Raw genomic sequence first — 12,493 nt, 5'->3', positions numbered from 1 at the left:
ACCATGAGTGCCAAGCCAGTGACTGATACGGCAAAGGGTGCTGGAGCAGAGATCCCAGGGGGCCTCCTGGAGGACAAGGGTCACAAAGGACCGTCAGAACCTCCATGGCACAGGCTTCCTCTCTGCAGACCCGCGTGAGGACACTTGCCAGGAACCCGGGACCCGTGGCAGCTCACTCACCTAGGGTCAGAGGAGGAGTCTGTCCCCCTCCCACACCACGGCTCAGGCCCATCTGCAGGCCAGACCAGGGCTGGCCGTGCACCTGTGCCTCTCACTCTGCAGGCCCTAGAATGCAGAGTCTGGGGCCAGCGTTACCCCAGGGTTCACATACCTGAAGGCAGGGGAGGTGGACACAAAGTCCTGGGCCATTCAATGCACTTTGTTTGTGACCGCAAAAGATTGGAACTGCCAGGCATGGTGACACAGGCCTGTAATCCCAGCACTCGGGAGGCTGAGGCAGGAGGATCGTTGTGAGGTCAAGACCAGCTTGGGCTACAAAGTGAGCTCAAGTCCAGCCTGAACTGTATAGCGAGACCCTGTCTCAACTACCCCCCTCCCAAAAAAAAGACTGGGACCTATCTCATGCCCATCAGCAGGGGACAGAGCTAAGCCACCTTGCAGAGCCACACACACAACTCAAGTGACAAGAGAGGAAGAGGGGGAAGTCCTGATAAAGAACAAAAACAGCAGGGGACTCATGGGGACTCTGCACCGTGTCAGGGCTCCTCCTGAGTGCTGCTCACACGTGACTCTCTTAATTCTTTTTTTCCCCTTTTTCTTTTTCTCTCCCCCCCCACCGGTACCAGGAATCGAACTCATGACCTCACGCTTGCCAGGCAGGCGCTGTGTCCCTGAGCTAAATCCCCGGTCCTTCTCCTTTCCTTTTTTTAAACAGGGTCCCACCATGCAGTGTAGGGCAGCTTTGATCCCATTACATAGCCCAGGCTGGCCTTGAACCCATAACTCTCCTGCCTCGGACTCCTATGTGCTAGGATAACAGGTAGGCACCAGCACACCCATCTTTATTTAGTTCTTATTCCCCTCTGGGAACAAGGCACCATTACCACACCCTGCAAGGAGGAAACTGAGGCACAGAGAGGTTCAGTCCCTTGCCCAAAGCTCATGGCTAACCGCGGCAGAGCTGGGGTTTGGGGCCGGAACTGGGCACTGGCGTCCCCCTGGGAACCACTCGCCTGCTTTGTTTTGCCTGGGGCATCACTCTGCCAGAGGCTCTCGAGCCTGGGAGAGAAGAGAGGTGCTAGACAACCGCCATTGGCTCCCTGGGGGCCCGGCCCAGAGCAGGTGTGAGTGAGTAGGAGCCGCAGGACGGTGACCTCCGCCTTCTGAGCCCCAGCCGGATCGTTCGGGTGTGGGGCAGCCAGCTGCTCCCTCCAGTCCAGCCAGTGGGGCCCGTGGATTATTTTTCTAGTCTTTCCTGGAGTCATGACAAGGAAAACTAAACGATCCACAGGCCCCCTTTCATCACTGACAGTCGAGTTTCATGGCTGGGGGTGCAGGAAGGAAAGAAAAATCACTTCTCTCCCGACTTTAAGCTAATCAACAGAACTCCGGGCCAGGCAGCCAATATGTTGCTGTGGAGAAAAGCTGTTCTCAAGCAGAACTAATTGGCAACAGAAACGGAACCCCCCAAATGTATAAACGTGCTTCAGCCGGAGAAGCAGCCTCTGCGGTAGATGTTCGGACACACTGTGTGTGACTGCCCCGAGCGGCCGCTAGTCTCAGCCCGACCAGGCCAAGGGCAGCCTGTGCTGGTGACAACTCAGTCAGCCTGGCCTCTTTTGGCCACGAAGGTCAGCGGCCAGGCTGGACGCTTGCCTGGAGTAGACATTTGCTTTTCCTGTGTGTCGCCCAGCATTTGGCTCTGGGGTGCCCCACACACACATCCAGGGCTCTCCCGAGGGCCAGGAGGCCTGTCACCTTGGCAACAGCCAAGGAGCATTTCAGCAAGTGTTCAGGGAGTTCCTACTGTGTGCCGATAAGCACCGACTGAACGCCTAGTGTGGCACACCGCCGTGAGCATGGCAGGCAACAATGAAACAAATCCCCACCTTCTGGAAACTCATATTCTGAAAGGGGACATGGAGGAAAAGAAAAATATCCAACACGTTAGGTGCCCGTGAGTAGAAAAAGCTAGGAAAGGGGGAGAGGGAGGCCGGGGTGCAAGACGCAGGGCTGTCATTTTAAACAGGGGTCGGAGAGGCTTTCCTGAGAAGGGGATGGTGGTGTTCGTTAGAAGGAGTCTGACCATGTTGCCCATGCTGGTCTCAAATATGAGCTCGAGTGATCCTCCTGCCTCAGCCTCTTGAGTAGCTGGGACTAGAAGTATGCACTATCACGCCAAGGTTTTTGTTTTTCTTTTTCTCTTTCTCCATGCTGGGAATGAAAGCCAGGGCCTCATGTATGCTGGGCAAGCGCTTTGCAAGCATTGAGCCACATGCCCAGCCTGACTCCACTTTTGAAAATTCAAGTTATGAAAAAAGACAAAAACGAAGGAGCCAGTGGAAGGCCCAAAAGAGCAGACACCTGGCTTTGAGCGGGGGGTGGGGGGGTGGGGGGGTGTGCTCTGCAAGGTGAGTGCCAGGGCCAGACAACACAACATGCCCACGTGCCGTCCTTTGAGAACTGCTGTGGCCCGGGTCCCCTCCGCGTCACTGTCCCGTCCTTCTGGCTAAAGCCCCTCCCGGCCTCCTCCTTGGCCAACGATCGATCGCAGAGGTGGGACTTGGGAATGAGAAACATTTTCCTCTCGTGCTTGCAGGCCAGGAGAACTGGAATCGGCCCACCTGGCTCGGAAGGCCACTAAAAATAGAAAGTTGTTTCAACTTCCCCATAGGTTTGGCCTCACTGTTCCTTTAACATGTTCCAAGATGCCGTTTCTATTAGAGCATCATTCTCCGCACAAGAAAATCAGAGATGGCAGGAGCAAGGCCTGGATCGGAACAGAATTACCAGAGGGCGGCTGCTGCTGGGACCCTGGAAACACCCAGCGAAGGCGGGGGTGTCTTGTGCAACAGATGAAGGGCACATCTCAGGGCTCGCGTCGCTGGCTGAGCCCGGGCCCCAGGTGCCACCGGTGTGGACAGTGCCTCACGCATCCACCCAACCTCTGCATGCATCCGGCGCATGGGATCCGAGAGGCATTTGGCTTCTGATCCATTTTAAGCAAAAGAAGGAGGTGGACAGAATTGTCGGGCAGTGTCTGTCCACGACAGGACCTCAGAGACCCTGGGCACAAGCAATGTGCTGAGGAACCAGGTGTGCTGGTAAAGGCTCCACAACTGTCTCTCCAGGGCAGCGCGTGCGTGCGTGCGTGCGTGAGGCATGTGGGGGGTAGAGCTGCATACACACATACTTGTTTAGGCTTACTGTAAATGGTGTCAATGTAAAGGATGTGAAGCATGCAACTTACAGACAAAAATAAAATTTGCAATGCTCTGCTTTGGAGGTTAAATAGGATCAGTTTATTCGCACAGCAAGTCTATGTTGGGATTTGCCCCAGCTCCTGTGTCTGTATCGCCCTGTGGCTACCACGGCAGAAGGAGTATAGTTCTTCAGAAGAACGGCTCACGGTTTCCTTCACTTCAAGGGGTGGTAAGACAAAAGCAAACAACGAAGAATGCGTTGGAACTTGAGCTGTTCACCCAGCACCTGAACTAGTGCCTCACCACACGGTGCGATCCTCAGGGCTGCAGCCAGACCCAACAGACTTTCCTGTTCCATCGGCACCATTAGCTTTTTCTCCTCACTTTCTCAAATCCAGAAAATCAACAAAACAATACATCAAGTCCCGAGCTATTGCTCTTGGCCAATTTCCATCCTGTAAATACTCCTGCCATGGCCGGTTTCTAGCTACCAAGTTGAGATCTCCTGAAATGGAGTTGGGAAGGGCTGGGCAGTAGCACACCAGGTGGACGAGGCAGGTGTAGGGGAGCTTAGGAAAAAGCAAAGTGCAGTTTCTTGGGGCGGGGGGTGAGGCTGTTGCAGAGCACACGGTTAGCATGTGTGAGGCCCTAGGTTCAATCCCAGCTTCCAAAAACAAGTGATTTAAAAAATGGGAAGTGATCAACTTTGAGTACTAGTCATGTTTTTATTTTTTTTATTTTTTATTTATTTATTTATTTATTGGTTTTTTGTTTGTTTTTTTTTCTGGTACCAGGAATCGAACTCATGACCTTGCACTTGCCAGGCAGGCGCTGTGCTGCTAAGCTAAATCCCCAGCCCCTAGTCATGTTTTCAAAAAGTAGAATTTCTTTAATTGAAAGTTTATAAAAGATTTAATTTTTTAAAAGCCAGCTTACCAAATTCCTAAAAATCTGACAGTCAGCTTTCAATGGCTGCATGAACTGGCGCTAGCACGGTGCAGTGTCCGGAACACAAGGCCCAGCATGGAGCCAAGTGGGGGAGGGAGCCGTCATCTGCACATCCGCCCAGAGCCAGCGCAGCTCAGGCAGAAGGAGCAGCAAGCTTGGGGAGAAGCCACAGAAGCCCCGGTGGGCGCCCGTGTGCAAGTGGCTCAGAGAAGCGAGCGGCAGCAAATAGAGCGAGAGAGCAGTTTGTGAGCCTAGGTGAGGTCCGCACTGGGGGCTCCCCAGAAAGAACGAGGGGAAAGCAGAGCACACAACAAGCTTCTGAAGATGAGTGTGTGGGGGCCCCACAGTCAGCAGCTCCTTCGTACAGAAACCATGACTGAGGTCACCCATGAGGCTTTGCAGGGCCCTAGGGCTTTTGCCCCTGACATCAGCACCACCGTCATTGATGCACAGGCTGTCAGCTGTCTCTGCAAGCCCCACCTGCCTCCAGTGCCCCTTGAACCCTCTGGGGGCACTGCCAGGGGAGATTCTCCTGCCCTCTCAGATTTTCTCTTACTCTCAGCCCTGCTCACCTAGTTTGGAGCATTGGTCTCCTTCTCCAACCAGAGCCTCCGGATCTTAGAACTGCAAGGAGATCTCACACATTTCCTAAGATAATCCCTTTGTTTTACAGATGAGGAAACTGAGACTGCGAAAAGGGAAGTGACTTGCTCAAGGTCACAAAATACAGGGCAGACCTGGACAGGGTGACCAACCAACCAGCTCAAAAGGAGCCATGGAGGGGGCACATCAGCTGCTCACGCTAGAGCGAGGGCCACCCACAGCTCAGGTCTGCTCTGGTCCCTGGGGCAGGGGCTTCTAGACAGGCCCAGAAAGGAAAGGAGAGCTGCATCCATGCAGACCTGCTTCAGGGTGGAATTTTCCAAGGGAAACAGAAGAAGGCCACATATGGGTGCTGGGACCTTCACCTTTGGCCAGATGCCTGGCCCCCTAGGGATTTCCCACCTGCTGTGTTCCAGCTGTGGGCTTCCTGGCCTTTGGATGTCGACTGCATCCTCCTTCTCAGTGCCAAGGACACAGCTGGCTTTATCTGCATCTTATCTCCTGGCTGCTGCCAGCCACAGCCGCAGGGGTGTATATGCAAATAGCCTAGGAGGTCCTAATATGTGATTCCCGCGGGAAGCGTGTGGAAAGCGCTTCATGTTTCACAATTCTGTTTCGTCCTAAGGAGCTGCGCAGCCCAGGATGATTTGAAACAGATTTTTGAGAGGCTAAATAAATTTGGAACCAAACCGAGTTGAGGCATGTGCCACCCTCCCCACCCCCAGCTCTCACCATCCCTGACATTAACCCTCTTCTCTCACACCGGGAGCCTCCTACAACACGCTCCCTGAATTGCACGGGGTCTTCTCACGCAGGCCAGGAGCCCCCGGCCCACCCCAGGGCGCCATGGCCATGCCGGGGCTGACGTGCTACCCCAGTAGTTGCAGGCTGCTTGCCGTTTTCAGCCTGTTGCTTCCTCTGCCATCCCGTCCCCTCCTGCAGGTAATGCTTGTGTGTGCCATCCACACTTCGCCTCCCCTGCCCCCTGGGACAGTCACACTCACAGAACAAGGAATGCAGACCACTGGAGATGGACTGTTAAGTTCAGCCAAAGTCAAGTCAGAGAGACCTAGGTCCATTCCTCACCTCTGCCCCCGATGGGCTGTGTGACCTAGAGCAACTGACTTCACTTCTCTGAGCCTCTGTGTCCTTGGTGTACAATGAGAACAATAATAATACTTGGCCCATGGGGAGAATCCTGAGTACTCCGGACCTAAAGTTCCAAAGGTGCCCAGCCTGGTGCCTGGCATATAGCAGAGGCACAAGAAATAGCATCATGGTAAGAGTCTCTTAAAGAGCACCGTCTTCAACCACTGCATTTAGAGATGGACAAACAGAAGCCCAGAGAGGGGAAAGAACTTGCCCGAAGTCACACAGCAAGATTCTGCAATCCTCTCTCAGCTTCAGCTGAAGTTCCATTCTCCTGCCTAGGGAGCTCCAGGTGGGACCTGAGGAAGTTTCCCCTGCCCCTCCCCACCTCCTTGTAGAAGTCTGGTCGCTCGCCAGGCAGCGGCAGGACCTCCCGCGGCACACGGCACACCACACGCAGGGAGGAGCCGCTTCCCACTCACCATCGAGCTCGTCTGGACACCCAGGTCTGAGCTCCGCTGTCCTCCAGGCTGCCGGGCTTTCTCTATTGCTGCAAGCCGGCGTCAGCTCCCATCTGCAGGACTTGGGGACTCGAGCTGGGACTCAGAGCGTGCGTCCACACTGGCCACGGGCACCGGCCCTCTGGCTGGGAGATGGCCCTGGGGCTCCACTGATCCCCGGTCTTCCTTTGGGTGCAGGGGCTTGCCCTCTGCCGGCTGTGATAAAGCCTCCGGGGCTCTTATCTGGCGGTGGCTGGGTGTGGGCGCCCGGCTGTAGAACTGGGGCTCCAGGAAGCCTGCCTGGGGCCCTCCGGCCGGTCCCGCTCCCCCCGGATGCCGCCTGCTGCTCTGGCTGTAGCCGATTGCTTGTCAGTGTCACTCCGCGCTCTGCCGGGGAGAATTCCATGCTGGCCCCCGGCAGGCGGGGCGCCCACCCCACGACGTCCCACCCCCCACTCCCATCTTGGCAGCTAATTTCAAGTCCACACAGTGTTTGTGGTCGTGTCCTGAATGCTCCACGATTAATCACGGAGCCTCTGATTCCTGCTCTGCCTCGGAGGGGGCGGAGGGGACGCCTGGGGGTTTCTGTTTACTCCATTCTGCACCGCTGGTGCTAATCACAAACAGACAGGGACGCAGCCTCCCCGCCTCCTCCATCCTCCCCTTGCTCTTCTTACCTCACTCCTGCTTTCCTCTTTCCTGCCTTCCCCTCTTCGGTTGGATCTGATCCGCCACACACCCCTTCCTCTGGTCCTGGGTTTCCCCAGAGTCCCTTCTCCCCCTGCACCCGCCTTCCCCAAGGTGGGAAATTCACCTGGCCTGGTCCCTGGTGCCAGCGTCCATAGAGGGAACTGTCAGGCTTTTTTGCTCTGTTGTCTTGGCTTAGTAACCACAGAACTAGCTCAGGGTCCTGCTTGGCCTCTGCCCTGTGCCTCTGTAACATTCGTGCGGGTGCAACGCCTGAAATCCACCGGGCTGTCTGTGTCCCGAGGTGGGATCCAGGCCTGGGGATCAGACGACAGGCTCCTTTGCTCAACCTAGCACATCTCGGCTTTCTGAGTCCACTCAGGGATGAACTGGAAACAAAGCCCTCATTTACCGCCTCCGGAGGAGAGGCTGGAAGGCAGTGCACCCAGAACAGTGCAACACCTACGATGAATTTCTCTCTCGCTCCGCTTGGCTCCTTTCCACCCTGCAGCCAATGCAGAAAAGAAACCCAGGGTAAACAGCCCCAAAGAACAGAGGCAGACGCCCCTTCCCGCCACAGCACACTGTACTCTGGAGTGTCTTTGGCAAGACCTCCCGGAACCCGGAACGTGCGTCCCCTGCAGCCAGCACATCACCCAGGCACGTTTGCAGGGAGCCTGCACGGGACACTCACTGGAGCACAGGACGCTCGCTTATTGCAGGAAACAGGGACAGGCACTTAGCATCCATCAGTGAGGACTCACTGGATGAAGTATGACGGAGTCACACTACAGGGCACCGGGCAGTAGTTTAAAAGAGCTCTGTCTACGGGTAGCATCGGATATGGATCTCCAGGCCAAGCTACTGAGTGAAAGGGAGACAGAATGATACATGCCATATAATCCTGTGTCCCATTGGTTTAGGATTTTTTTTTTTTTTTTTTGCTTTTTGAGATGAGGTTTGCTGTGATGCCCAGGCTGGCCTTGAACTCTTGGATTTAAGGGACCCTCCTGCCTCAGCTTCCTGAGTAGCTAGAGTGACTACCAGTGTTACACCACTGCACCTGACCAATACACTCCTGATCATGTAACAACGCCCTTATATACTCCTGAAGTGAAGGCAAGAAAAACATATAAAGCCAGACAAGTGGTCTAGAAAGACAGAACCAAGCTGAGTTATTACAGTTATTACTTCTGGAAAGGGTATTGGAGATGACTATACTAATTTCATTTGTTTTTTTTTTTTTTTGTTTTTTGTTTTTTGAGACAGGGTTTCACTATGCAATTTAGGCTGGCCTTGAACTCACATTGTAGCCTAGGCTAGCCTCGAACTTGGGCCAATCTTCCTGCCTCAGCCTCCCGGGTGCTTGAGATTACAGGCTGGGATTAGCCACCACACCTGCTAATAATTTAATTTCTAAAATAAAAATGGAAGCAGACTATGTTAGCACACACCTGTAATCCCAGTACTTGGTAGGCTAAGACAGGAAGATCATGCACTCTAGGCCAGCCTGTTCTACATAGCAAGACCCTGTCTCAAAAAATAAAAAGGGCCAAGGATGGTGGTGCACACCTGTAATCCCAGAATTTAGGAGGCTGAGGTAGGAGGATCACCCCAAGTTCAAAGCTAGCCTGGGCTATATAGTGATACCTCATCACAAACAAACAAACAGACCATAAAGAAAAGGAAAGAGAAGAGAAGAAAAGAAAGAAAAGGAAAGATACTCTATCCCTTGCGTCCTGACCAGCTTTCTTCCGCAGGGACACTGCACTCTATGTAGAAAGTGTCATTCCTACTATTCACCTCTTGGGACCAACTGGAAGAAACCTACAGCAATAGCCGGGGCAGGAGACGAACAGTAATCCTTAGGCGCAAACCCAGAAGTTCTACAAGCGCTAGCTTGAGTCACGGTGGAGCCAAAGTGACTTCTCCCCATGGAAACCCCGGAGCGCAGGAGAGCTGTCCAGTCGCAGTGCCCGCTGAGGCTCCTGGGCAGAAGATCATGACACACACTGAAAGGGGACGCTGGAAAGCGGGGACTTGGTTTCGGGAAGCAGCGTCACCTACTCAAACATACAAAACACAGAGACCTTCGGCAGCATTTTAAAAAGATGAGTGTCGCAAGTACTGGCATCAGGCCAAGGGTCCCAGAAAGCCGGTTTCCACCGCTTCTTCCTGTCTTGCTGCGGCCTGCCGCCGCGGCGCTCTTGACCCTGTGCTGGCTCCTGTACTGCCCGCGCTGACCTCCAGGGGGCGCCCTTAGGCTCTGCACGTGCCAAATGCCCTGAGGCTGTAGGAGCCCGGCGGGGTTGTTCCTGCAGACAAACCTCATTGCCACAGGTCTGACTGGGTCCCCCAGGGCAGAGGGAAGCTGCAGCTTTGGAGCCTGGCACTGTCACACCCAGAGCCAGGCTTCAGAGTGTTCCCAAAGCGGAGCTCAGAGAGATGGCACTCACAGTGACACTGGGTGACGTGCAGACCGGGCACCGGACGCCCAGACTCTCCTGGTAGGAAAGTCATTTTCCCCTCTGGCCATTCTCTCCGTCCCCCTGGTCCTGGGAGAAAGTCTCAGCTTGGGGCCAGTCTGTCACACTCCCCTAACTGCCTAATCTCCCTTAGCAAGAGAGAAAGCCAACCGCAGGCTTAGCCCGCTCCCTGGCCAATAGCACGGGGCTAGAACCGTACTTGGCAAGTCCATGTGGCGGGCCGTGGGCACTTCCCTACTTCTAAAGCTTTAGAGTTTTAAAAATGAGTCCACCCTGTAAGATGAATTAAGACGTGTTATGTACTGTCTCAACTCGGAATGATGAATGTGATCGTTACCTACTGCAAACATACTCATAAACATCGGAATCCAAAAAAGGGACTCAGGGGCTGGGGATTTAGCTCAGCAGCACAGTGCCTGCCTGGCAAGCGCAAGGTCGTGAGTTCGATTCCAGGTACTGGAAAAAAAAAAACCAACAACAACAACAAAAGGGAATGCACCAGATGTGGGAAAAGCTAACAAAGTCCTAAGAAAGCAGATTTGGTTAGTAATAAGGTATCAGTATGGGTGGACTAGTGGTGACAGATGTATCAAACTAATGTAAGATGTGGACCTCAAAGGGAAACAATGGCAAAATCCATGCAAAACACATAGGGCTTCTCTGATTGTCTGCAACTTTTCTGCACATCTAAAACTATTCTAATACAAAAAGCTTATTTAAATATCTTTAATGGGGTGGGAGGATAAGTCTGTGTTTTTTTCCCAACATGGACATGGAGAAAACAGGGAGAACGCAAGTGTGGCAAAAATGGTAACAACTGAAAAAAAAGAAAAAAAAAGTCCAGGCCTGGTGGTACACTCTTGTAACCCCAGCACTGGGAAAGCTGAGGCAGGAGGCTCATTGCAAGTTCGAGACCAACCTGGGCTACAAAGTGAGCTCAAGGCCAGCCTGAACTGCGGAGCAAGACTCTGTCTCAAAAAGACCTCCCCCACCAAAAAATGGTAGCAATTGGCAAACGTAGGTGAGGGGTATGTGAATGTTCTTTTTTTTTTTTGGTACTGGGAATCAAACTCAGGACCTTGTGTTTGTCAGGCAGGCACTTGTGCCACTGAGCTATATCCCCACCCCTGACTGTTCTTGTACTGTTCTTTTGACTTTCTTATAGGTCTGAAATTTATCACAACAAGAAGTTGAGGGGAGCTGGGGATGGTAATGCATGCCTGTAATACCAGCACATGGGAGGCTGAGGCAGGAGGATCGCCGTGAGGTCAGGGCCAGCCTGGGCTACACAATGAGTTCAAAGATGGCCTGGACTGCATAGCAAGACCCTGTCTCAAAAAAACAAAAAGTTGACAGGAAAGCAAATCAATCGAAATGTTAAATACATGAGAGCCCAGGTAGCAAAACAAAAAAGGGGCCAAAGCTGTCAAGGAGGCACCTGTCCTGCTGGCCTTCAGGGGACACTGGGCTAAGAGGTGACCAGGCAAGAAGCTGAGACATCTGGGATGATTCCAGATGGCCTCCCAAGTCCCAGAGCGTCCACACTCACTGCCCGTCCCCATCTGAGCGGCCCCTCCGGAGAAGGAGTCTCATAGAGTACAGAGGGAGCTTGTATGCATCCGGGAGCCTCCGTGGGAACTAAGATGTCAGCTTTTATCTCTTGCCTTCTGCAGCCACAGGCCAGAGGGTCCCTCTCCCAAGCCCCCACGTGCACCATACCCTCTCCAAATGTGACAGCATTTTTTTTTGAGACTATGCAGTCCAGGCTGGCCTCAAACTCAGCTCAGGACAGCATTTCTAACACCATCCAACAATTTGCACATCTTTGTCCCTGCGGTCTCACAGTATGTAAACAGGGTGGGACTGTCAACTCAACCCCTCAACAAGGAGGAAATGTCCTGGTGGGAGACAGATGTGTCCAGGCAGACCCCCAGGCTCAGTACGCTAAGTTCAGGGTGGGACCACGGAGGTGGCCCCAGTCTCTGTCTTTGAGAATGAGAGAGACAGCTCTGAGAAATTCCCAAGGTTCTGCAGAACCCTCTCTGCCCTCTCTCCCGCTTTGCCCCCTCCTTCATGGTCCTCTTAAGGCAGCAGCTTCTCTCCTGTGATCTGCAACCTGCAACCCTCCCTCTCCCCAGGAATTGCCCTTCTCAGCTCTCACGGGTTAATACCTTATCCTTTACACGGCTGGAACTCACCCAAGGAGTGACAGTCTCCTCTCCTCTACACTTTTGCAAGTGTGATCTTCAGCAAAGAACCTGGAGCAAAAATAGCACCACACTGTGTTGTTGAAATAGTACTTTGTAACTCAATGTGGGGATGATGGGCCAGCAGATCGGGTGTCCCCTGGGAAGCTGTTAATGCAGCACCCCAGGTCTACCCCTTGGCTTCTGAACCAGATTTTGTATTTTCACAGATTTCCCAATGTATGTTTAAATTAGAGAAGTACTAAGACATTCAATGTATGTATTAGTCTACTTTCTGTTGCTGTAACAAAATTCCTGAGACTGGACACTTTATAAAGAAAAGAGACTGACTTAGCACACAGTTTTAGAAGCAAATAGTGCAAGCAGCATGGCAATGGCTCTGGTGAGGGCCCTAGGTTGCATTAAACTGTGGCAATGTCATCGTGGTGAGTGTGCATGATAGAGAGGCAATCATATGACAGGACAGAAAGCAGATAGCAAGAGAGACCAGGCTTGTTGTCTTATAACAACTCCATCTCAAAACAAACAAACAAACAAAAAACTACATCTCAAAAGAACTAACCCAGAGTCCCACAAAACTACCTAATACC

At 53.0% G+C, this 12,493-nt stretch overlaps 1 protein-coding gene across 2 annotated transcripts in view; it reads right to left on the bottom strand.

Annotated features, from left to right (window-relative positions):
• The window catches only part of Fam65c (family with sequence similarity 65, member C), a 67,473-nt gene extending 60,286 nt beyond the window's left edge, over positions 1-7,187 (bottom strand). For both annotated transcript variants that reach the window (XM_013518354.1, XM_013518355.1), the window contains exon 1: positions 6,506-7,187. Coding sequence is in view for 1 of the 2 variants with exons in the window: in XM_013518355.1 (XP_013373809.1) it covers positions 6,506-6,508 (3 nt within the window). In the remaining variant the exon portion in view is untranslated. The remainder of the gene's footprint in view (positions 1-6,505) is intronic.
• Between the last annotated feature and the right edge of the window lie 5,306 nt (positions 7,188-12,493).

Source organism: Chinchilla lanigera, unplaced genomic scaffold (assembly GCF_000276665.1).
Source record: "Chinchilla lanigera isolate Chin_1 unplaced genomic scaffold, ChiLan1.0 scaffold00044, whole genome shotgun sequence".
Classification (NCBI taxonomy): Eukaryota; Metazoa; Chordata; class Mammalia; order Rodentia; family Chinchillidae; genus Chinchilla; species Chinchilla lanigera.
This window is presented reverse-complemented; position numbering and strand designations above follow the sequence as displayed.